Source organism: Mya arenaria, chromosome 2 (assembly GCF_026914265.1).
Source record: "Mya arenaria isolate MELC-2E11 chromosome 2, ASM2691426v1".
NCBI lineage: Eukaryota > Metazoa > Mollusca > Bivalvia > Myida > Myidae > Mya > Mya arenaria.
The window spans coordinates 3631111-3657441 of record NC_069123.1 but is presented as its reverse complement, the minus strand read 5'-3'; the positions used below and the strand labels follow the sequence as shown (position 1 = coordinate 3657441).

At 34.3% G+C, this 26331-nt stretch overlaps 1 protein-coding gene across 2 annotated transcripts in view; it reads right to left on the bottom strand.

Annotated features, from left to right (window-relative positions):
• The window catches only part of LOC128241762 (uncharacterized), a 98803-nt gene that overhangs the window by 33695 nt on the left and 38777 nt on the right, over positions 1–26331 (bottom strand). Inside the window, exons 29-51 of one of the 2 annotated variants that reach the window (XM_052958842.1) lie at positions 24681–24839; positions 24177–24353; positions 22929–23000; positions 21540–21665; positions 19998–20249; positions 19009–19147; positions 16472–16602; positions 16059–16280; positions 14907–15158; positions 12333–12566; positions 11379–11506; positions 10791–10984; positions 10278–10414; positions 9213–9461; positions 8962–9084; positions 8208–8351; positions 7668–7836; positions 5448–5705; positions 5004–5203; positions 3578–3742; positions 3293–3385; positions 2774–2977; positions 1239–1485 (exon numbers count right to left, since the gene is read on the bottom strand). In XM_052958842.1, the coding sequence (XP_052814802.1) occupies positions 1239–1485; positions 2774–2977; positions 3293–3385; positions 3578–3742; positions 5004–5203; positions 5448–5705; positions 7668–7836; positions 8208–8351; positions 8962–9084; positions 9213–9461; positions 10278–10414; positions 10791–10984; positions 11379–11506; positions 12333–12566; positions 14907–15158; positions 16059–16280; positions 16472–16602; positions 19009–19147; positions 19998–20249; positions 21540–21665; positions 22929–23000; positions 24177–24353; positions 24681–24839 (4075 nt within the window). The remainder of the gene's footprint in view (positions 1–1238; positions 1486–2773; positions 2978–3292; positions 3386–3577; positions 3743–5003; positions 5204–5447; positions 5706–7667; positions 7837–8207; positions 8352–8961; positions 9085–9212; positions 9462–10277; positions 10415–10790; positions 10985–11378; positions 11507–12332; positions 12567–14906; positions 15159–16058; positions 16281–16471; positions 16603–19008; positions 19148–19997; positions 20250–21539; positions 21666–22928; positions 23001–24176; positions 24354–24680; positions 24840–26331) is intronic. The other variant, XM_052958852.1, reaches the window with a different exon arrangement.

The window sequence follows — 26331 nt, the reverse complement described above, 5'->3', positions numbered from 1 at the left end:
GTACCTAGATAAAACATGAAACAATCTGAGAGACTGATACTTGAATGGCTGATAGTGCGACATAATAATAAAACTCGTGAACATGTTTCCAGCGGTATCGGATAATGTGATTACGATAATTTGAGGATTTGGTTAAAAATCGTAAAATCAGCAACAGGAATATTTTTGTTTTGTTTTGTTAACATGAATTTATGAAATATAATATTTTAATTAATTAAATAAACAAAGATAGAAATAATGAGCATTGTTTTATCAAAGGTGTATTCAAAACTGCAGGCAGTTGGAGAAAGCTTATGTGTTTTCGTTTCCAACATTTTCTATTGGGACATGAATATCATTTGTATATATTTTCTATCAAATTTGGTTAAGATATGCTCTAGTTTGTACTACTGTGTGTGTGTGTGCGTGAGCGCGCGCGCGTGCGTGTGTGTGTTTGTGTGTGTGTGTGTGATTATTTTACATTTCAAGAAGTTAAACACTCGTGATAGCAGATCTCACCTTTGCTAACAGTGAACTCTATACTTAAATGCAAAGATCCTGTAAAACTCAAAACGAACAGAGAACTTCTTGTTCGCCTGCCGAAGTGTTCACTCCACTTTTTTTCTAAAGAGATAATTGGCCCACATTTCTTAAAAACCCTTCAACGTAACAAGCTTATGTACAGTAAGACAAATGTCTAATGTAAACTTGATCCCTCTGTTGTTATTGACAATCATATAATAATAATAATAATAATAATAATAATAATAATAATGATAATAATAATAATAATAATAATAATAATAATAATAATAATAATAATAATAAATAATAATAATGTGTGGGAATATAGTTAGATGATAAAAAGCATAGTCACAAGCCTATAGCGATAACGCGCCGTTGGTGCCATTACAAAACGCTACTTGTAAACACGTCAGTATATGTTTGTACTACTAAATCAGAAAGCAATGCTTACATTTCACAAATTAATACCGTACCATAAATGAACGTTTTCTTGCAAAATAACGTGTATTTGACATTTACTGCTTTATTTTATTTCGACTATGGATTTTAATTGTCGAAGAGGACGTCCACTTATCGGGATCGAAGCCACGTACACTGGGTTTATGTGCGGATACCTATACCACCTGACCGATTTCATCCTTAAAACAGTAGTGAACACCTTCATGCGATGAGCGTAATCTAGACAGAATAACTGATGATGATGCATGAAAGAAGTTAACTAAAACTTGACTCACCTTGAATATGTAAGGGTGAATACAACTTCAAATGTGTTTGTATTGCCGATGCAGGCTGCTTTTGTGATTGCAAGGTTATCACACATGTCACCGGTGCAAAGTCCTGTCCACTTTATACCATTTACGTCGTTCATTAACACATCGGTCAATCTGTCGGTAACTTTGGTGTTTATGTCCAAATTTCTACAAGGTATCACTGTTTCAAATTTCATCATGCTTGTGACTGCATACCTTGGGTCTCCGCTGACTGAAATCAATCAACAATAATCATCAAACACCTTGTTAAATTTACATACATTTTTTGTATTGTGTAAATTGGATAGTTATATTATGTTTTGAAATTACTAAATATTTACCTTTCACCAATTTCATATTTTGTCAAAGGAACTTAAGTGATATCGATTAGGTCTTTAAAATACATACTCAAAATATTAGTGAATACGGGCCAAAAAACTCAAAAATCAATTTTTCAAAAAGTTTTTTTTATTGTCAAAAAACTTAAACGAGAGCATTTACCTCGTTTATGTATCTACAAGAAATATCTTATTCTACAATTGTGTACACATCTAAGCGTTAGTCTTTTAATAGGACATAGTAACTAATTAAAATTTACATTTCTGAGTATGAGACTCAAACTCTGACTCATGGCGTTAGTGCATAAGAGCCTTCGGTCCCATATATATATTTGGAACGTATTCCATATATGTAAAACGTATACAATATATGTTTAACGTATACCATATATATAGAACGTTTATCATATATATATAGAGAGAGAACGTTTACCTTATAAATATTAAGAAAGTCTGTAATCATTGCTCCAGATGTAAGTGAATAAAAACGAATTAAAATATTTGGAAAGCGTGTTTTCATTTACTTGAGATGAAAATAATAAGAGTAAAGCATACATCCTTTGTAGCAGGTTTTGGTGAAATAATAAGTTGAGAAACGTTAACGGAAATAAATTATTTCAGATTTTTTTCCCAAAAACTCAGTGAACCATTTAAAAACGTTTTTGTTTGAAAATACTCAAGATTACCAGATTACCAGATTACCTAATCAACATTCTTGATGATGTATTTTCAAAAAAAGAAAGATGTTCAGTTCAATAGTTAAAATAGTAAAGTAATTTTAATAAAAAGAAAAAACGAAAAAAAACTTTTAAATAGAAGCAATCACCACAAACTACATTGATAAGCAAGTCATCTTGAATATATATATTCAGCAAAAACATATTCATTTTGTTGAATGGCTTTTCCTCAAATGGAATTGATTTTTAGGGGCAAAAAATGATAAAATCTTCTTTCAGGAATTTTTCTGAAATCCTTTTTACACCTACAGATGTTTCAAAGGACGGGCGTATTATGCTGGCTAAATATTGAACCTTAAAACCAGCTTTTGCATTGTGAAAGGCCCTTAAGAACACTTGCACAAAAAGGAAAAGGAATTGTTAAATGCATATTGTTCAAATTATACAATTCAAAACAACCACATTTCACATTATAAAAAAAAAGTAACAAAAAAGTATGCCCTACTTGTACATCCCGGAAGGACGAGATCATCATACGGTTTTCTTGTATCCCATACCCCAAGCGTGCCACAAGATATATATTTAGAAACAGGTGCAAATAGTGCTTTATTTGGTTCTAAACACGCGAGATCACACACGGCGTCTGCACCTGAAGGACAGACTTCACTCTCGGTGTTGTCTGATCGAGCTGCTGGACACACGTCGTTATCTTTGAAAAATCAATTTTATTATAAAGTTATGATCTCCTCATTGTTATCTCGCTCAAGCTATCCTTGATATATAACTAAATATTATATAAAAAATAAATAAATACACTTTTCAATAGAGAACGGATTTCTAAAAATTAAATAGAAATGATTATTTAACAGGCACTTGGTACCAGCAAGAACTAATAATGCAATAGTACACATTAAAAGAAACACTTGATAAGCGTTATCAATTCCATCTAGTAGTTCTGTATTTATATCATAACGGGTACTGTAACACAAATATATACAATTCAACAATAAATGATTAAGCTTACATTTTACCACAAGCTGCACTCTGCATTCTCCGTAGTTGAGGGTGTTACTATTCACACCGACAATAACTGTTTCATAGAATCCCCATGTCAGACCTTTAAAAATAGTATTTCAGTTTAGTATCAAGTAAATGGAATACAACAATACAATACATTTCACATGTCACAGAAATAATTGCCCAAAGGTTTTGTAAAGAAAGCACATTATTTCGATAAAATTTTAGCTTGACTATTCGATGAAAAAAAGAATAAGGCATTACTACACTCAGGCTCAGGAGGACGACTTACTTGGTGGAAGGGAGTGTTTGAAAGTAAGAGTTCCATTGGTATTTTCTTTCACCTCCTCAATCTTGCCGACAAATGTATCCCTGTCTACCACTCGTTCAGCAGACACATGCATTATGTTTTCAAAACCATCACAGTTCATCTGCGGGAAGTTTATATTCGGATCGTCTAAAACAATCAAACCAGATTTGTTAACGAGTTCTGATCAGTACCAACCCACGGGAGTATATTAAAATGATTGGGGAAATTGGTCATTTTAACTTTAAAGGATTGTACCTTTTAAAACTTAATTGGAGATGATTGTCAAAAGTCAAACATACAACAATTACATTGCAATTTTAAGAATCAATGACAAGTCCGACAGCAGTCAGACGTAACATTTGAAAACAACTATGATATCAAGTTTGAAGTGATAGTTCACCAGTGGCTGCTTTTGATTGTGAGTCATGTACTGTTCCACACACCAAATATATAATTTAAATTTCACCGTAGTCTTACAGTTCATAACCACTATTGTTTAATGTGGCATCTACTAATAATCCAATAACAAGCAGTCTTTAAATGTTCCATAAACATAAATCAATCATGAAGGGAGTTTACACAGCCACTATTGAATGTTTAACACTCTCAGAATGCAAAAATCCTTTTGCAAAAAGTAAGTAATGATGCCCATCGTATTATCCGGTTTGGAGTACTTACATGACAACACTCATAGTAATGCCATAATGATGAGCATTAGAGATTGAAATTGTCACAAGTACGCACGAATATCTCAAACATCTCTATCTCTTATTACTGAATCAAGCAGTGCCATTGTTTTGGAAACCTTTGTGTTATATTCTTATTTTGATAACCTAGACTTTTGAAGTCATTCATCTATTTGTTTGCTAAAACGTTTCATACGTTCAAGGGAGTAATTTGGCATTATGAAGTAAAACAAACCTCTTACGATATTTCTATAAATTAGAATAAACAGAGATTAGGACTGTTTTAGACATAGGGGCCAGGTGAGAAATTGGCAAGTAGTGATCTAAAATCATAAAAAGGCAACGAAATTTATATATTGTATGATTCTCTTAAACCAAAAAGAGTCATCCTCCTTGATTGCATTTTTTGCCAAGGAGAATAAAAAAATATTAATGAAGATATTACTATTATTGCTTTTGTTGTTAGATGCACGCGTTTCATGATTATAATCACACTAGACTTAATGAAATGACTAGTCATTATTTAAAAATCAAACAATCGATTGCATTTGCTCTCTTGATTAAATTCCTGAAAAGAAAACATTACCAGGCCTTAAATGTAAAACAGTGAATGGAATTAATGATGCAACTTTTCCATTTTTAACAACATACTAATTGCCTTTAAGGCAAGAAAGCTTACAAATGTCTAAACATTTCATTTGTTTGCATTGTCTTATTTTTACCTAGAAGATTATGCGGCAACCGTTCTGTCAGGCGCATCCCTGAGGTCTTAGGGTCATAGTTCCACCATCCTTGTATAGGATTAATAGATGGTTGAGTGCCAACAGACGCTAGTGCGAAATCGCGGCTCGTTAAAGTTACGTTCCATACAGATACATCCTGATATTCGGCTAGATTCAAATAGCCAAGAGATATCTGCACGCTTAAAGTAACAAGTAGAAAACATTGTATTACGACTTGATATTCAGATACGAATGAACTAGCTTTTATTACAATAATATATCAACATTCCTTTAAAGTAGTCATTAAAACTACCCTATTTAATATCTTTAAAATCTACAAATGGAGGCAAAATATCAAAATGATTGGGTCTTCCTAAAAATATAGAACATTACTTACTTTATATACTGTTCATAATCTGAAATAAAGTATACTATAAAACATACTTCTTTTCCCCCGCCGGAGGGGATGCAACTTCAACAGCATCGTCTATCGTGATAGCATCTAAAGTGGCCGACAGCATACGATTCTCATTTATTGCAATACCCAAATGATGCCAGCTCCCATCCCCGAGTTCACTTCCAAAATCTTCGTTAAACGTGACACCCAACCAAGGAGACATGTTCGTTTTAACCCCAATTCCTCTGCGACTAACGGATATCCAGTACATATAATCCTGGTAGTTTGGATTTAATGAATTTTGCCTGAAAAAAATATTAACAGAACAACATTATATAACGTTCTTGAAATAATGCATTTCTACTTATAGTCGAAAAGGCATAACTTAATTATCAAAGGCAAAGTTCAAGTACTTAATACATGTGCATTTGGTTTCATCACTAATATTTGAACTATTTCATGTTATGGCCAAGGTTAATCTATTAGCGCCTATGATGATGCTGAGGCGAAGGCTATCACAGAGCTTCGATTGATTCTTCTCAGACATCTTAGAATATAATACTCTTTTCAAACTTGTCTCTATTTAGGTCTATAGGAAACTTGTGACTCCCAGTGCGAGGCCAGATTTGTCCCTATGTGCAAAGTATTAATGAATATGGTGAGGACAACGATATGAAGTTACATACAAAATATCAATGGTTGTGCCCTAGCGGTTTCAGGCAAGAAGACGAAGACAAATGTTTTCTTATATCAGTATGAAAAAAATACGTGACCCCTGGATGGAGCCGGTGTTGAACCCAGGCGCTTAACTAGAACTAAGGTATATACCAGTTGTTCCTTTCGGTTGCTATGGTAACCAGAGTTCCGCATAGAATTCTTGTCTTTGAACAATTTTGAAAGAGCACCAGGGTTGGCAGAAGCACAATTATCGACGCTTTAGTTCAATGTCAAGAGGATTTGTGTGAATCTGTTTTTGATATCGTCCATATGTGAAATAGCTGCACGCACATAAGATTTTGAAGAGAATTTGAAATTGGAAAATTATTTTGGTAACACACGTGGAAATCAATTGATGGTGGAAATAGAACCAATCAATTGTTTTGATGTGATGAGCGAACGTGCCAACATATTTGAAATTTATTCTAAAAATGAGCTGATGACTTCTAATTCAGCGTGGATCCCTAAGTTTGACCCTTATCTCGAAGTGAAGTGAGTGGAACGTGTACTCTGCCCATAAACCTTATATGGTAAACATTTTGAAGTTATTGGAAATCCTTTTTACGGTACAAAAGAGTTAGAGCAGACATAAATTTTGACCTTTGACCACTAAAAGTGACGTTGCTCTAAAGATAAATTGGTTGAATTTTCGATCTGCAAGTTTGCTTTATGTAATATAGATTTGTGATCCTTTATGTTATGTTGATGTGATATGCGCATTAGATTATCTGCATGCGACCAAACATTTGACATATAATGAAAAGAGTGTGCCATATCTTCACCAAAACAATAACAGAAGACTCTTATGTATTTTATACAAATGCAGAGGGAAAACCCAAGTATAAGCTTTAGACAAATAACATGAAATTAAAACGAGCAACGGGTTATGATAAATATCGTACCAAAGAACTCTTAACCCCCTGCACTTCTCATTAAAATGAATTTTGAAGTTTGAAATCAATAACTGTAAACAAACTGACGTTGTTATTGACCTTATGACCAGTGTTCTTCTACAATAATACATATCCATGTACTGGTAAGTCTAATGTCAGAAATCGGTAAATAATAATTAAAAATGAAACTTTAAACGGTAGCATTAACGCTCTTTCAATATACATTTTCTCTTATTGCTATGACTTTATAAACAAGTTTCAATCAAATAACTTTTTAAGTTTGTCCCGGAAAACATATTATGTATTAATGCATACTGTGAACATGAACACGGAGGTTATCACCAAGTATGATTATGAATCTTATGCACTGCATCCGTGCATATTTATTGCCCTGTATATATGCTTCATGTTTCACTGACAAACCAGAAGGAGATAATTCAGCAATAGAGAAGTATTCAAGTTTTTGCGCTCCTCATTTTTGCAAATTTTCATCTGTCCATGTTTCAAGTTTTATTCAAATCCAATCAGTAGTTTTTAAGGTTTTCTCCAGACAATGGTGCGACGGATGGAAGGAATGAGTGACTTACAGACGGACGCACTATATTCTTCATAAGGATAGCATAATGATACTTTCTTTGTGGTAAATATTTTACTTACACGTAAATATTCAACAAACTCGCCAATTCATTGTCAGGACTAGCATGCACTCTGATCATAAACATTATAGAAATCGTTTGGGTGGTCCAACGGAATGGTGTTTGTAGGGTTGGCGCGTCAAGTACACCAAATAAATTGTTAACTAAAATGACTGGTCTTGTGGGATCATCTGCAATATTCAGGAAAATATTATAATATTTATGAAAGTATTAAATAATTACAACACCTTAAGTGTATCTTAAATTGTCCATATATATATAACTTAGTAAATAAAATCATACTAACCCAAGTTTTGACTAGACATTCATGAATAAGTATGGTAAACTCATTCGATTTTCACCCCGAGTCGTTTAGTTCGATTTAGAGCCTTGGCGCATGTAACATTTGTTTGTAGTCATAAGGCAGGATTATATTACGATTTATCTAGTTTTTTCCATCAGCGCAAGGTTACACTCTCGCGTTATATCATGCATACAAGATTGACAAATATAACGTTTATATAAATGGTTATAAAAAAAACTAAATGTATGTAATGCATACCTCTGCACTGGCTTCCGGTGAATATTTTACCCTGTTCACACTGACAGATATGCTCCGTTACCGTAGACTGGCATTTTGCTACGCCCGCACATGGGGTTGTACTACAAGGATCAGCGTCAATGTTGCACGTAACACCGCTGTACCCTGGGATTAATAAAACAGCATACGTATACAATACAAAATGAAAACTTACTTTTTTTCTTCCCACTATATTGTAACATTGCCACATCGAAGTATTATTTTCTTTTCACTTATCTTTTTGTCCATAAAATAATGGATTGGATGATAATTCATTACTTAAAACCAATACGAATTAAGCTTTGGAATTAGGTTGTCATGCAGACATTATATTATCCTAGTATTTAGCTTAGTTTATAGGCTTCTTAGCTAGACCTTTCTTTGCTCGTGCGCATCGATGGATACTTAAACACATGCCAGCGCAATTGTAGAGCACGAAGTAAATTCTCATTAATAAATACTTAATTAGTATATTTTTACTGAGAATATATCTAAAGAATCCATGCAGTGCCCAAAGCTTATCATAATTGCAGATGAAACCCCCTTTAGCAGTCTCACCACACTAGAAGCACTTCTGGCATTTATTTTTACTGTATTGTGTGTAAGACTATGAGCTATTGCAGCATGACTCTGATTAGCTACCAATCAGGAAATACACCATCCTGAGCATCAGGACTTCACCTTCTTGTATGTTTTATGGTTGTGGTATACCATACACCTGTCTTTGACTACTTACCTGGCTTACACATGCACGTATATCCAACGGGTCCCTTTGGCGTACATTCTCCTCCGTTCTCACAGGGGTTATTTTCGTCGGAGCACCAATCCTTTACTTGTTCGCACGAGTCTCCTGTATAATCTGTAGTTAAAAATATTTATTATATAATATTTCACTTTATTCTCAACATAAAGTGCAGTTAAAACATATTACGTTAATTAACATTTATTGTCCAGTTTTCTCTTTTACCATAGAATCATGATTCATACCTGTGGGACAAATTCTTCGATAATGGACTCTTGTAGATTCATCTGGTGTAGACACAAACTTCTCCCGCTCATACAAATAACAATATTTGAATATTGTCACAAACACCATATCGTCGCATTTTGGATTATCTAAGCATCTGGTTTTACATGCTTCAAGGTCATCTACTTCTAACGGTTCACTTGTAGTCTGTTGACCTCCAGATCTTCCTTCACTTCCTTCGTCAAAATAGCACCGCCTCACATCGTAATCTATAAAAGGAAATCAAGTATTACGCATAAAGTATAATGTTAAAGAGATGTCAATAATTTGTAATGTGTTAAACATTGACTGCATACAGAAAAGGGTCAAGTTATACTAGGGTTGTATTTGTTAGCGTTTTTAAAACTATAATTTTTGTTTCATGAATTTTTTTTACAAAACAAAACAAGTACCACAAAACACATTCCCATTAAACCTTCAAGCATTCATTGATAGCAAAATAATAATTAAACAGTTTCCACGATAAAAACTAGAATTCCGCAAATCGAATGTAACGCCTCTCCGTATTGCAATAATAGTTTCTAGGAAAGGCTATCATGACCTTGACCTTTAACCTTCAGACCCCGACATGATCTGAAGACTATGACAATGACCAATCATACACAAACTCTTTCAAAAGTTATTAAATGGAAACGAACGTGAAGCGTCAAAGAATGACAACGACGTGTACGACGTCACCGTTTGAGTCTGTCATGCTTTGTAGACGACGTACAACATACATTGGTATGCATGTTTGTTAACGCCCAATCAGAAACCGAAACAATTGAAATTGTGGCCCCTTATTTTGATAATTGTGGCAACTAAGACAATTTCCCAAAGCCATCAGTCTTAAAACGTTTTAAGTAGATTTTTTTTATAAATGATTATTATTAGTAGTAGTAGTAGTATTAGTAGTAGTAGTAGTAGTAGTAGTAGTAGTAGTAGTAGATGCTTTCTAAACTGTCCATACAGATTTAAGATTTTGTCAGCTACTACAAAGACCCTTTAATGAAACCTGGACCACATGATCACTATATTCTAATTACCTGGAGGACATTCGCACGAGGCCGTTCCTGGTTTGTTTGTGCACAGACCCCTATTCTGACAGACGTCAGTTCCGCTCATGACATCACATACTAATGTTGCGTTCTCACAGTTCTCCCCAAGTGCACCGCCTTCGCATCTGCAAAGAACAACAATAACGCTAACATTACATTTGGCGCTTAATTTAAACAAAGCATCTTGCTCAAGGGAAGTCCGAGGGCATAACCTGTTTACCGGAAAATGCAACAAATGATATAACCTTTATTTCATCATAAGTATGCTATTATCCATAAGGAAAAAAAATCACCTTGAAAATAATACTTAACATGAAACAGGACTGGAATCAAGCTATCAACTTTCTCATTTTGATTTTATCAACTGTGTAAAGGCTTTGCATTAAATGAGAAAAAATTAAGGCGAGTTCCCTGGATTAGAATGAAAGAATAGTTGCAAATCGAAATGTAAAATGCCTTATAAATCCCTAATACTTAAATAAAACTAAGATACAAAGTCACCTGCAAAATGATGACTCCGGTAGATTGAAGCATTGTCCGCTATTTTGACAGGTCCGTGATTCACAATGATCTATTTCCGTGTCGCAGTTCTTGCCTGTCCAGCCCTCTTCACACATACAGGAGTAGTCATTGACCATATCTTCACAATCAGCTCCATGTTTACACGGATATGAGAGGCATTCGTCTATTTCCAGCTTAAATTTCAAAACAAATGCATTCTAGAATCGCAAGTTTGTGAAACAAAATATTGAAAGCTACAGTGACAAGTCATTAGTTAAAAAATACACCAAAATCCTGTTAAAGGCACATTTAAGACCAAGTCCTTACAGACACTACCGTTATTACAAATGTTTAATATACTTTTTCAATGGACAAAAACCTAAAGTGCTTTTCGTTCGATCATTGAGTGATTGTACCGCTAATAGCTATTTGAAATTCATGAGTGGTCGTGCTCAATGAATCGATATTGCAAACCAGTTAAGTAACAACATATTGATATTATTGACTGATAGTTATCAGTGTTTATCTAATTAATAACCGTGTTATGACCTCTAAACCCCGCGATATTTCCCCGCCATTTAAACTCACCTCGCAATTGCTACCCTGATATCCAGCTTCACAGACACAATCGTAGCCGTTAACGAGGTCCTGACATGTTCCCTGTGTAGAGTTACAAAGTCCAGGACAGTCATCAGTATTTGTCTCACACTGGTTTCCTGTCGAATTAAACTGCACAGTATTTATATTGGTTTAACACTTTGACTTTTTAATAAAACATTTCAACAGTAACCATCTCGACTTGGTCATCTTTTAAATAAAACTTATAATTGATTTGTTATGGTATTTAAACCAACAATTAAATATTTTGACTGTAGATTTAAAAACATACCGTCATTATATATACATGGCATAAATATACAAATATTGAATAAATACACCACAATCAAACATATCGTCAATTGACATTTTTTCACTTCGCTATTTACAACAAAAAGGATCTTTACTTAAAGAGAAGTGCTCATGGCGTGTAAATTGTACTTTCTACGGGTATTTTTTTAAATACTAAATTAAGTGTTTCAAATCAGCAGGAGTGTAAAAACTAAGATACTGACTTGTAAAACCCTCTAAAAAATGATGATATATACTCAAATATTGTCATTGAAATCCACGATTTCCAAGACCGTTGCTAAAGCATTCAGCACAGGTTGATGGCATTGTCACGTAGTGCAATCAAGGTTTTTAATGAGGATTCACATATCCAGCTAAATATGTATAAGTCACTGAGGCCGAGTGGCTTAAGTATCGGCTTACTTATTTGTTTGACTTAACAAGCATGAACCATTTTCTTTGTACACTTAAATTGTATATTTACTGCAAAGTCGGTATCAAAGAGTTAAATAATTTTTAATCAAGTGTTTTCAGCTACATTAACAGGAAAAGTAAATGTTGGTCTAAAACAGGAGCGAGTCCCTTTTACATGCAAATGCATATATGAGAACATTCAATCATTACACAACATGGTTAAATGGCTGACTTTCTTACCTTCAAATCCCGCAAGACATCCACATGTAAAACCAATATAGCCATCTTCACATACAGCACCATTCTGGCAATTGTTATTAACACAATCGTCTACACTGTACTGACATCGAGAACCCCAGAATCCCGCGGCACATTGGCAGGTACCTACATAACCGTTATCTGAGCAGGTCCCGTTGTTGTAACAAGTAATTGTATCGCAGGGGGTTGCCTTTCTATTGCAGTTATAATGAGTTCCTAAAATATAAACAAGCGTTTAACTTAAAGCACATAACATGTAGCAGTTGGCCGTGTATTAAAGCGGATATTTCTCTTTCAAAATTTGTGAGATTGAATGAAATTCGATTTAAAAATAAAATACATTTTCACAAGCCGTATCAATATTTTAAAGATATTTATCTGTTGACAAGTACTTGTATTAATGTTTTACACAGGCTTCTGTTAAGGACGTACAATAAATGAACTGTTTGTGTCTTTTTTGGCCACAATCTGTCCTTTGTTTTCTACTGTTCTCTAGACTTTCATAAATGGAGGGCATTAAGCTCATATTCACTTTCGTCTTGAATTCCGAAATTAAGACACAGACTCATTAATGTGATTTTTTATAAAATTAGAACAAAAAATGTCGTTTAAATCATTCATTTTGACAGCTGGTTAATAAATAAAGATCTAACTATTACAGTGACACACGTTTAGCATTTTTTGTCATTAACATTTTGCTAACTAAAAAATAAGCTCATACGATAATTAACATTAAAAATGTAAAAGACTAGTATAGACAGACCTTCCGGAAGAAATTGAGGGGCCAATCTTATATATACAAAATGTGCATATCCCATTATAATTGATATGTGTCAAGTGTAAATGTTTATATGTATGGCGAAAACGACAATTTAATATGCATAGAAATATTAATGTATAACAACAGTTATGATTATGAACCAAATTATGAGCCTGCACCGCCATAGGTTTTCGTGCGCGGTAGTTCGAGGTATTTAAAGGAAGACTGTGCATACAAGACGGCAGTACGCAGAAAACCAACGCCTGTCATTATTTGGTACTATATAAACTCCGAAATATTAAATACTATTATTCGCTACACAGGATTTAGGTAAACCAGGTATTTGGAACGCATGGAGGAGGGGTACAACATGCATTTAGCAATGTGGTGCATAAATTAATTGTATATAAGATGATGATGATGATGATGATGATGATGATGATGATGATGATGATGATGATTTATTTAACATACCATCATTATTATTTTACCATTAGCTCCGTTTTAGTCGTTCATTTAGTAATTCTCATATTAGGTAAACTTCTTAGTTCTGAAGTAAGCGTGCAGATAAATTACTACCTTAGACGCACTTTTTATTAAACGCTAACAGTTCCTACAATCGTTACCCTCGGGATTAAAATTATGCAACTCTCGTGTCGCCCTCGTGTATAGTGAAAATAACCGGGTAAAGGGTACAATGAAAGTATCATAAAGCTTTTAAAATCACATTTTTCCTGGTTATATTTAGTTCATAGTTTGCACCCACTTTCTTCCGGAAAATTATAGCCCGAAATTATAGGCAAGTGATTTGTATTATCTGGAATTAAATCTTGCAATTTCAAGGTGAAGAATTACGTAAGTATAAACAATTCCTTAGCTTAACCAAGCGCGAATACATATTGAATGGTAAAAACCTTCATTAAAAGGTAAAGGGTTAAGATACATTTATGAAAACGTATAGTCGGTAACGCTTTTATTTCTAAAACCAATCGATTTGTAAAATATTATGTAAAATGTTTTCGAAATTAAAAATAAAATATCTTTTTAAATAATCTCATGAATTTTGCAGACGTCTTAATAGTGACGCCAGTTGTATACTTTGATCTCAGACTACTTGATAATAATTGATACTTTAGAAAGGTTATAAAAACTGGACATTTAAAAACAGTTCCTAACAAAGCATATTCTGCATTATGTGTATACCAGTTTTCGAAAACATGTGCATGATCCCGTTCTACCTTAAGTCAATCTTATAGTCAAACATGGCTGACATCATTCACTTTGAAGGTCTGTTAAAGACTTCGGATCCAATAATTTAAAAGATAAATTGTGAATATCACCCAAAACGAATAGGATTTAAAACTGGTGTTGATATCCTCATTATAGGACTAAAATGTGATATACAATTTAAAACAGTATACATATATATCCTGACATTGGGGGCGGGCAAAATAAGTGTAAACTGTTTTAAACACAAAGACCCCCAGGGCATGGTCAATCCTGATGGAAAGAGTCCATTGCCAACTGAAGGTGGATAAGGGTTGGACGATCTGGGGGTTTTTCAAATATTTGACAACATCTGAAAACTTACGGTTGCAAATGGAGCAAATTTGACTGTATGTTATTTGAGATTCATGACGGCATCACATTGTAATTAGTATCACGGTTAATAAGTTACCTTTGTTCTTAGTTGCAGTAAATTTAAAGCTTAAGAATGAATGTGAAAAAGTGAAAGTGAAGTGAGCTAAGAAAGAAACCTCAATTTATCGATATGTTAATAATATAATAAAAATAACCTTCATTGCTGCAGTCCTTCTTGATAAGAGTTGATCCTGCGGTGTCTATTTCATTTACTGGGCCCCTTTTGTACAGAAGGCATGATTTACCGGCTGAAAACTCCTCATATTTAGCATAACCGCAATCAGGTTCATACTGACATAAGTCTTTACATTCTTGAATAGATTGCACAATCCTCACACCACCTATAACATTAGCCTCAGAGTCGCCCAGACTTTTCCCAATTGTGTCTTGCATATCACAGAGGTATACTGAAATGGAATATGAATAAATATTTGAATGATTCTCTAGAAACCTTATTATTGTAGGTGATATTGCAAGTTTCTAAATTTCTTTCTTGTAAAATTAAGCCAGTAAATTATAATACTTAACATTACTATTAATATCTTAATGAGTGACAAGAAGCTGATTTGTGCACTCGACATTAAACTCTATGTTCACTGGATACGTGCGCAGGATATTTCACTTGAAGTAAAAAAGAAAATTGATATTGCACTGTTTAACTGTGATGGTGGTAACGACTTCATTACTCGTTTTCTTTACAAAAATCAAGTCCTTGCCTAAATCCTGTCATGTCGTACATCACTTAGTTCTAAACTTTTATATCATATAATTTCTAAATCTAACAGTAATTAAAGCCATAAACTTGCTTAAAATAAAAAAAAATCTTCCACGTTTTCTGGCAATTTCGAGCATTTATATTCTCCACTGCCCGACAGAAATTATATTATTTTTCCATTAAAACCCTACCGGCTTTCTGAAGCCCCATGCTCTTTTTTTAAATTTGGATATAATTTTACTAAGTATACATGTTTTTCAGCTTGAGACTCAATTGAATTTTGAAACTTCGCAGATCGATATGTTACTGTTTTGGAAAAACCCTCGTACAAAGTTGAACGGCATCTCTCTGTACTCAGGGTTAAATTGAAGATAACAGTTCTGGCATTCAAGCAGACGATGAAACACGGAATTCATAAGTAAGTTTTGGTAAAATTTTCAAGGATTACAGTTAGAGACGGCAAATTTTATCATCAGAAAGCAATTGCAAAATGACATTTTAACTAGGTGTTAAATCGACATCTCAACCCATTCCCTAAAATTAAATCATCTCAAAATTAAGACGATCAAATGCATTGGTAAAACAAATATACCCGGCTCGAAGAAACGAGAATCGCATGAACAGACACCATCATGTGCATCTAAACTGCTATAGCAAACGTTTTCCTCTTGACAGTCACCAGATGAGCAGTAGTTCGGTACAATCTCACAGTGTTCTCCCGTGAAACCGGTCATGCAATTACACTCGTATCCATTCACACGGTCAACGCATGATCCACCATACATGCATGCATTGGGATGTGCGTTACACTCGTCTGCAAACAGTAAAAAATAACTTACAACACGCATAAATATGGAACTATAATGTCTAGTACTGGTGATCTCCCACGAATAGTATCATGAACATAGTATAATTTCATAACACAGTTAATAAGTCCGTCGTTAAAAAACATCTTCTTACATTTAAATCTTACAAAATTACTAGTAAATGCAAGTAAAAACTTACTTGTGTTATTGTTACATTTAATTCCATCATAACCGTCCTGGCAAATGCATTCATATCGTACATTGTCAAAATTTTGGCATGTTCCATGTTGGCATGGTGAATCATCACAGGGATTTGTTGAAGTTTTACAGCTGAAATATTAATTTCAAAACATACATATAAAAGTCTATTACAGTGTTTCATTTGAGTCATTTTGACACTTTTCCGGCTGATAAAGCCCTAAAGGATGCATTGCTTAAGTTGTTACTTCTCCCTATGTTGTAAACAAGAGGGCCAAGAAGGCCCAATATCGCTCACTTGATTGAACAAAGGGCTCTAAAGATAAAAATACATACTGAACGTCGCACGCCCAAACGCCAACCCGCCTGTACACTGCAGGGGAAACTATCTTTTTTAAACATGAATGATATGTTTTTGTTTAAAAAGTTATAATATCTAAGTTGGAGTTATATAACTTGTCACAAAAGTGCACAGTGTAACTGTTACAAGTTTGATGTTGATATCTTCAACGATTGGTAAACAATAGAATAAATAAAAAAAATGATAATGATAAATAATAAAAATTACCATAATTATTGTGATAAGAGATAAACATAAGGAACACTTCTTTGAACATATCTCTTAATCGGGCCACGTTTACCCTATAGGCATATAGTGAAAAGTAGCCCCGCCCCTGGTGGCCATGATTTTTTATGAATTAACATGTGGTGAATGACTTTGACAGAGGGTCACCTTAGGAACCTTTTCGTGAAAAAAAATTGAAATCGGGCCTACAGTTCCTGAAAAGACTATTTTAAAAGTGTTTCATTTAAACGTTTAGCGAAAAGTGCCCCCCCCCCGACGGCCATGTCATTTTATGAATCAATATGGGGTGTAGGAATTTGATAGATAGTCATCTTAGGAACATCTATGAAATTATTATAAAATCGGTCCACTGGTTATTCATGAGAATTTTTTTTTTAAGTTTTCTATATAGTCAAAGAGTGAAAAGTAGTCCGCTCCTGGCGGCCATGGATTTTTGTACAAATCAGCATGGAGTGAAGGAATTCGATAAAGTGTCACCTGAAGGAAAGGAACATTTATATAAAATTTATTTTAAATCGAGCCAGCGGTTTCTGAAAAGAAGATTTTCCTTTCGGTTGCCATGGCAACCAGAGTTCAGCATTGAACCAAATTTATTGAAAGAATCTGGAAGAGGTCCACCTATGGGACATTAGTGTAAAGTTTGGTTGAAATTGTTCTAGTTGTTTAAGAGGAGAATTTATTTGAAGGAAAATGTTGACGAAGGACGGACGACGAACGACGACGGACGACGGACAATCACCCTATTAAAATAACTCACGCCGAGTACTTTGTGCTCAAATGAGCTTAACAAAATTCCTATGCAACAGAATATTAGAACAGTGTCCTTCGTAATTAGAATTGTATTTCATGCATGAATCGTGATCTTTGGCAACGTATCGTTTATCGTTTTAAATTACGCTTCTGCCTTCACAACTTGTAACTGGTTCTTTATTCTCTATTGTCTCAAACTTGATAAGTTTATTAACTCGTTTGTGTTTCGCTTTAGTGGTGTTGTCTGCCTCAATGTCGTTTGCGTCCAAAACCTCAACTTAATCTAAACTTATAAAACGTTCAATATATCTTAATTAGGCTTAAGACATTAGTAGCCAGATACAATGCGCGCACTCGAGCGATTCTCATAACTCAATATTGGTCAAGTTGTGTTCCTTAATCGACCAAAAAGCAACATAATCTTGTTTGAGTATTTAAATTACAACAAAGCATACATAACTAAAGATGTGTTAGGCTTTAATGAAATTTACATTTTACTGACCATTTCAAGGCGGTACCTATCAATCCTTGATAAACATACCTAGATTTTTATATAGTATATATGCACTGTGTTGTTTGTGGACTTCTGTGCTGTTGTTCCATATTTCTTGTTTGTGAATTTGTTGTTGTTGTGTTTTTTGTCTTTGGCATTTTCCCTGTGCCATTAAACGGGGTTTATGTTTAAACTTTTGGCTTCTTAGCTTGTTTCCTTATTTTTTTTACATATGTATTCATATATTCAATTGCAGCGTATGACGTTGACGTCACATCATTTTTATGATTGCTTATTTAATTACATTCTGGTGAAAGCCTTACCCCGAAAATATTTGAATTAAAAACATAAAAAACATAACGTGTGTTTGTGCTGTTCTATTTATTATATATAAACATATACACCAAATTATGTTTATTCAGTGGCTTCTTTGTACTTCTGTTTGCTGATTAGCCCGTCCTAACGTATCCTAGTCATCCGCAGGCAAATTATAATAGAATATTAGGCGAAATGGACTTAATAATAATATCTTATTTTCAAATGCTAAATTGGTAATTGTTCAAAATGACGATTTTGATGCAATATTATTCATTTTCCAGAATGTATACATTTGTTTTATTTAACAAGTTCAGAGCAACAGGTGACACCATAATATACACGTTATGCCATTAACTGTTGACCCATGTTTGTCTTGTGTCCACTAACTTACTATTGACCCCCGAATCCTCCAGATGAGGAGCAAATACACCCATAATCATTGATTTTGTCCACGCATCGCGAATTTTCGTGACATTGAGAGTTGTTGCAGTTGTCAATGTTGTCCACCTCACAGTTTTCGCCGGTAAATCCTGAAATTGTATTTTATAGTTAGACAAATGCATACACTAGCAACATTTTATAAATGAAATAACACGTGAAAAGTGTTTTATAATTAAAAGTTAGCGGATGTTGTAACTTGCTGTCGCCCTGTACCATGGTGTCAATGAAAACGTTCAATAAATGTGTTAGTTTGTTTGCTGAAATTCATCCGCACGCTTCACCTTTAATTTATGAATTATGGAAAACAAAGAAATGTTTTGGTATTTGTTAAATCTTAAAATAGTACATGTATCTTTAATCAACTTCTTTAAACAATACACGTGAAAAAGCGGCATTTTACTCAATTTATACTGAGTATTGTAAATAGGGTTGAAAATAAACTTTAAACAATGAGTTCGGTGGACTACATATTTCTAGTTTTCAAAATATTTTATATTAGAGCAGGTTTTCATTTGCAGCAATTATATTCGGGAAAATTGGATTAGCGATGGATAACATACATTTAGACAGTTGTAACTCTTTGTGTTCTACACATTGAGGACCTTGCGCAAAACGGTCGTAAGTCCATAGCAATGGAATGAGTTACGATCACTTTGCATTAATCCATCCGCATGTGTTTGCTTCGCTCTGTAAAGATTGGGCTTTTTTGACGGCCAAACGCCAACAGGGTCAAGCACGCCGATTGAAAGGCGTGATGAGCCAATTTTCTTAAAGATGTTGTTTTTGATATCAACGTGTCTGCATGAATTTTGTGTATTTGCATTGTTCAGGCGAGATGCCAACTACTTGAGAACATCTATACAATGTTTCAAACACATGGCAAACTTTAATTCCATACACTTTTTTGCCCTACCCTTGGAAAGCGTGGTTGCCAATTACCTGATGTGCAGTGTTTTGACATGTGTACTGTTCCTGCAATGGTAGCGGGTTCTAGATAAGCTGTTATGTTGAAAAGTCTACAGGCAGAAATACCAATAGCTGATGTCAAAAATGTCGCCTCTATGCAGTTTTCGTCGTCAAGACAAAGTTGTTCGCATTCCGCCTTATCTTGAACAATAGAATACCCGGATTGACCAGTGACATTACCGGCCATCATGTCAGCTTTGTTTTCCATGATACATACATCATAATCTGAAAGTAATGAAAAGAAAATGTAAAACAAAATTGGCGTTGAGAGTTTGAATGGTGTTTTTGTTTTGTTTTTATGATCAATTGACAAAGCTAAACAATGCATATTAGTCCTTAATGAGTTATAAATCCTTTAAAATATCTGTTCAGTGTAAGGGGTAAAGGGGTTTTCTTCTGTCATGTGATTATCTTAAACTTTTGGTTATGACCAACGTTTTGCTTTATGGATAAGGTTTATTTCTAACAAAAATACAGTACCTAAAAATAGATGCACTTTGCTGTTTGTGGGGTTTTGTGCTGTTCTTCCATGTTTCTTGTTTGTGATTTTTTTGTTTTTGATTTCTATGCTTTTGGCGTTTACCCAGTGCCATTAAACCGGGTATATGTTTAATATTTATGCGAAAAGAAACAAGCACAGTAGTAAAAGGTTTAAACATAAACCCGGTTAAATGGCACTGGGCAAACGCCAAAGACATAGAACATAAAATCACAAACAAGAAACATAGAAGAATAGCACAAAACTCAGCACATTGCATACATACTATAAATATAAAAAACTAGGTAAGTTTATCAAGGATTGTTAGGTTCCGCCTTGGAACGGTCAGTAAAATGTAAATTTACTTTGGGGTTGGGTACACATTTTGTACTGAGCTTGTTTCTGTAGTTTTTCACATAAGTATTAAGTTTTGCATGAATTGTTCTGGTCATCAAAGGGCATAACATCACCATAATTTGCTGTTTTGGGGACATAACGGCCATGTTAATGGATCACCGAAAACCTATTCTATAGTTAAACACTTTTGTAAATGATATTTTAGCTCAAAAGTGCATGGACACGGCTTAAGTGTTGGAGGTGCGTATGCAGAAAGAAACAAAGTAAAACTGGATCAGCAAATGTTATGTGTTTTTATATGACGGTTAAGCCTCTATTATTTTACGATAAGCTATTTTTACGTAAAGTGTAGACAATTCCCTATACGGTCATCCTGCACTTACTCGTATGAAACAGTTTTCGGGAAAATAAATTAGTGAAAATCGATTTTTTCGGACATAAAATGTCTGACATACCCAATTGTCAATTATCTAAGTTATCTGTCACAACTGGTCTAATCTAAGTCATAAGAGCTAGTTTTACGTTTCGTGAGGATTTATTGAAAATTGACTCCATGCTGTTTTTGTTTGCAACACAAACATACATATCTTTTTTAGGTTTGACGATTATGAAAATTTAGCTGAAGGCATGCAACTGTATAAGCAATGTTAAAAGAAATGCCAAAAGCACTAGACACTTACCCTTCACACAAGAACACGTGTAATCCATTGGGCCATCACCAGGCACACAAGTCCCGCCGTTTGTGCAAGGATTTCCGCTGCAGATATGATAATTGTCCTCACATTGCTCACCATAGTAGCCATCTTCTACAAAAATATTCAAATAGTAACACAAGTTTCTTGGCTTAATATTGAAACTCTATAAAACTTCAGGATTACAAACAAACCTAAACTGCATAGAGCCTTAGAATACACACAATTATGAGCTACACTGTAGCTAAGATTACACACAAACTTAAACAGCACAAAAGCTTAATTTACACACAAACATTAATCGCACATACTCTACGTTTACACACAAATATAAACTGTACAGAAGCAGGAATTACACACACGTTTACTGCGCAGCTGCTGTGATTAAACACATAATTAAACTGTACAGAACCTTTGACTTCACACAAACAGAAACTGTACAGAAGCTCACCTTACATGCAAACTTAAATTTAAACATACGTTTCGTTTATACACGAACATCAAATGTACAGATTCTTCAATAAAACAAAGATACCATACAAAATTTGACTGCACAGACGCTCAGATTGCCATCAACTGTTTTCTGTATAGAAGTTATGATAAGGCAAATATTGCGCGTCCGGTTATACTGCGCACACATGTTCAATGTACAGTTGGGAAGATTGCATACAAACTTTAACTGCACAGATAACACATCACAATCGTCAATGCGCATACTCTCAAGCGTACGATCTCTAACTGCAAAGACGCGAAGATAATACACAAACGCGTAAACGCCTAGACTGCATATCAACTCTTTCTACAGAGTCTGAAATTACGCACACACATAATAGAAGCTAATATGACACGCACGATTTGCTTGCGCTGGCGCCTAGACCGAGCACAAATGTTGACTGGATGCGAAATAAAATTACTCACACAGCTAAACTGCACTGAAAGCTAAACTATAATGCTAAATAAGATGACAAACACACTTCTTACCACACACAGCACTAACATTGTTGGAAAGCACATACGTTAGGTGAAAACATTTTTAATGTCACTGCAAAAAAGTAAAGATTCTACACAAACTTTACATGCACAAAAGCTAACCTTAAACACAAAAGGCAAAATTACACATAAACGTTAACTGCTACATGCAAACATTGGATGAATATTTTTCTGTTTTTGTTTTCTGTTTCATTGCTTAACGATTGCATTTAAATCACATTCTGCTTTAACTTAAGCAAGCAATTAGAAGCTCTTCTTCTCTTTCATTAATGCCCTATACCATTACAAATGCGTTCATGCAAATAAAATTGCCATTATTAATTGAATACATTAAAAATACTTTTGATCATACAATTATTGATCATTTATCAAGGAAATATTCCTTACCGCACTGGCAGTTCTTCCGTCCGAATGCTGTTGCACACGTCCCTCTGTCGGAACAGTAAGTTCTGTTACAACCTGCAAAAATGAATCATAAACACAAATAATAAATAATGCTAATGTTGTTAACAACGAAAACCGGGTTATTAGAATGAGGTTGGGCGGGCGGGCGGGCGTCGAACATTGGTTTCTGTTAAATAACTTTAGTTAGCATTGATAGATATTGATGAAATTTGGTGTGCAGGTAGCTTATGGGAAGAGCTAGCTTCGGAATGCTTTTGAGGGGGGTGGGGCTAAGGTCAAGGTCACTGTTACTAAAAATAGAAAAATGGTTTCTGCCCAATAACTTTAGTAAGCATTGATAGATATTGACGAAAGTTGGTGTGTAGGTAGCTTATGTGAAGAGCTAGCTTGGGATTGCTATTGAGGGGGAGGGGCTAAGGTCAAGGTCACTGTTACTAAAAATAGAAAAATGGTTTCTGCCCAATAACTTTAGTTAGCATTGACCGATATTGATGAAACTTTGTGTGTAAGTTGCTTATGTGAAGAGCTAGCCTGGGATTGCTTTTAAATGGGGAGAGGCTAAGGTCAATGTCATTTTTACTTAAAATAGAAAAATGGTTTCTGCCCAATAACTTTAGTTAGCATTGACAGATATTGATGAAACTTGGTGTGTAGGTAGCTTATGTACAGAGCTAGCTGGGATTGCTTTTGAGGGGGGTGGGGCTAAGGTCAAGGTCGCCTGTTACTAAAAATAGAAAAATGGTTTCTGCCCAATAACATAAGTTAGCATTGATAGATATTGATGAAACTTTGTGTGTAGGTAGCTTATATGAAGAGCTAGCTTGGTATTGCTTTTTAGTGGGGAGGGGCTAAGGTCAAGGTCACTTTTACTAAAAATAGAAAAATGGTTTCCGCGAACAGTAATTTTCAGTTACGTCTCTTTTTTGATAAAAGTAAAGATAAAGTCATACAACAAATTAATTGGCTATAATTTCTGATTGCCCATAACAAAAACCTGGTTTCGTCGCATTGCGGCGCTTCTAGTTTTTTTTAATGCTATTGGAACGAATTGTACATGTTCTCAGTATGTTACCTTTGTGTTTGATTTACTTTGTCAATTAATAAGGACTTCATATACTTGATTCAATAATAACGACGTAACCTTTTGTAGAATAACCGTTGACAATGAAATTGGCTTTATTTTACATCCCCGTTTTTAAAGAGAAATAAACAAGATAGAAAAAATCGCACCTTCTATAAGAAAACAAAATGTATTGTTCACGCTTCCCGTTTGCAATGTCATATGTGTAGTCGGGCATGGGTCACAATACGTCATCCCAGGGATAGTTTGGTAATGGTGTAGTGGACATGGACTGCATTCGGTGTTCATGAAACCAGACAAAGAATACTGTCCCTCCGGGCAAGGGTCTGAAATTAAAATGATATCGGTCAGCAGGTGTCATCAAAACAATGCATGTATAATTATTTCAAAGAACTACTTATAATAGATAACGTTATTTTCTTAAGTTTGAAACTAAATAAATTTATTTCATTATGTAACAAAAATTTTGTTTTTGAAAATACATATAGAATAAATGGTGTATTTATTAATAAAGCATTTAATAATTACATGTCTGCCATTTAATTTAATTCCTATTACGAGCTTTTCAAACAACTATAATGTACAATACAGGGTATAAGATCATCATAACTACTTTCATCAATTATACTAATTTTATATGAAACAATACTTGCCAAAACATTGCTGTTCAGACGAGGCAGCTGGCACTCCGACTGTCGACCCTCCATTCGGACACTGTATGCATGTTGTTGTATTCGCTGAGTACGAGTCAGCAGCGCATGGTGTGCAGGGATAAAACCCATCGGTTGATGTGTATCCAGCCGGGCATGTAACTTTAAACAAAGACAATTATTAGATGTAATTCTTTCAAACTATGCAACAAGCCGTATTTTTTTCCATTACAATACAAGTTACTGTTAGGAAATAAGTGAAATCAAGGGGTGTGATAAAAAAGATTATCAAATGATAACCAATTTTTATTCCACTCAATACAAAATACGCATATATTGCGTCTTGTTTGCAGAAAATTTACATGAAACCAACCCACTTACATTTGTATGCATAACTGTTGAACCAATGGAGGGGTTTACCAGTCACATGATTATTAAGGACATATAAAAACAGCTTATTCGATATAAAAAATGCAAATCCTTAGTATATAAAGCAACATATTCTTTAGGTTTTCCGAAAGTCACTTAATATGAAAATTTCTTATATTGTATTTGCGATAAATGGCGTTTCAAAATGATTAAATGGTGAAATGAGTCATGTGGATTTACAAACAGAAATAAGTTTCCATAACTTAAACATAAAGTGACTCTAAACACCTGATTAATTAGAAATATAAAGACGGATAAAACGAAAAAAAAAACACACAAAAAACACAAACATGTATTGGTAATGAACGGACGCGTCCTATCTAATACTAATAAGAAGTGGAATGGCTCAGTAGAATCTACTTACTCCTAATAGGCAGATTATAAGTCAAAATTAGAAGATGATATATCCTTTTTAGGACAAACCTCCTAATGAGAATACTCTTAAATTAAAATATAGTTAGGGAAAAGTAGGTACTAATTACGAGATAAACTAATACTAAGTCCTTATACAAGAGGATAAGGAGTCCTTATTACGATTATTGGTTTAGTGTTCGTTATCTTCCAATTTTGGGTTACTAATCATAGTTTAAACTTAGTATCTTATTATTAGGACTTAGTTACTCCTACTTATTTACTGAATTACTGAGTATCTCCTTATTATTATATGACTTGTTATATCCTTATTACGTTATATTATCTCTTATTTGTTTAACACTTTGGACAAAGTTCCACCTAATCAGTACTTAGTTTCTGCTAATTAAGACTTATTACCTTCTTATAGACCTTGACACTAGAACACTTACATATCAAGCAAAGAAATGCATAAAAACGTTTCATATAGACGACACAAAAACAGATTAATACAAGTTGTTTGTGGTTATACAAATATGATATCATATACAGGGAATTAAAAAAACATGCAAAATTTGTTTCCTTAATCCCTAACACGAAGCAAAGACAGTAGTCAAAATCCCAGGGATCGGGGATGTTTCGACATCGAAAAGTCATTGAAATACAAGTTTATTTCCCGGTGGCGATCTCATCGGGCCAGACAGATCTCACCTTTCGGGAATTACCCTCTGTCTCAAGTCCGATTTGTGTATTTAAAACTGAGAAATGGAGTATGTTTATACCTTTAATCTGTTGAAGATCCGAAATCCAGGCGAATATATTAGTATGCCCCCCTTCGAAGAAGAGGGGTATATTTCTTTGCACATGTTGGTCG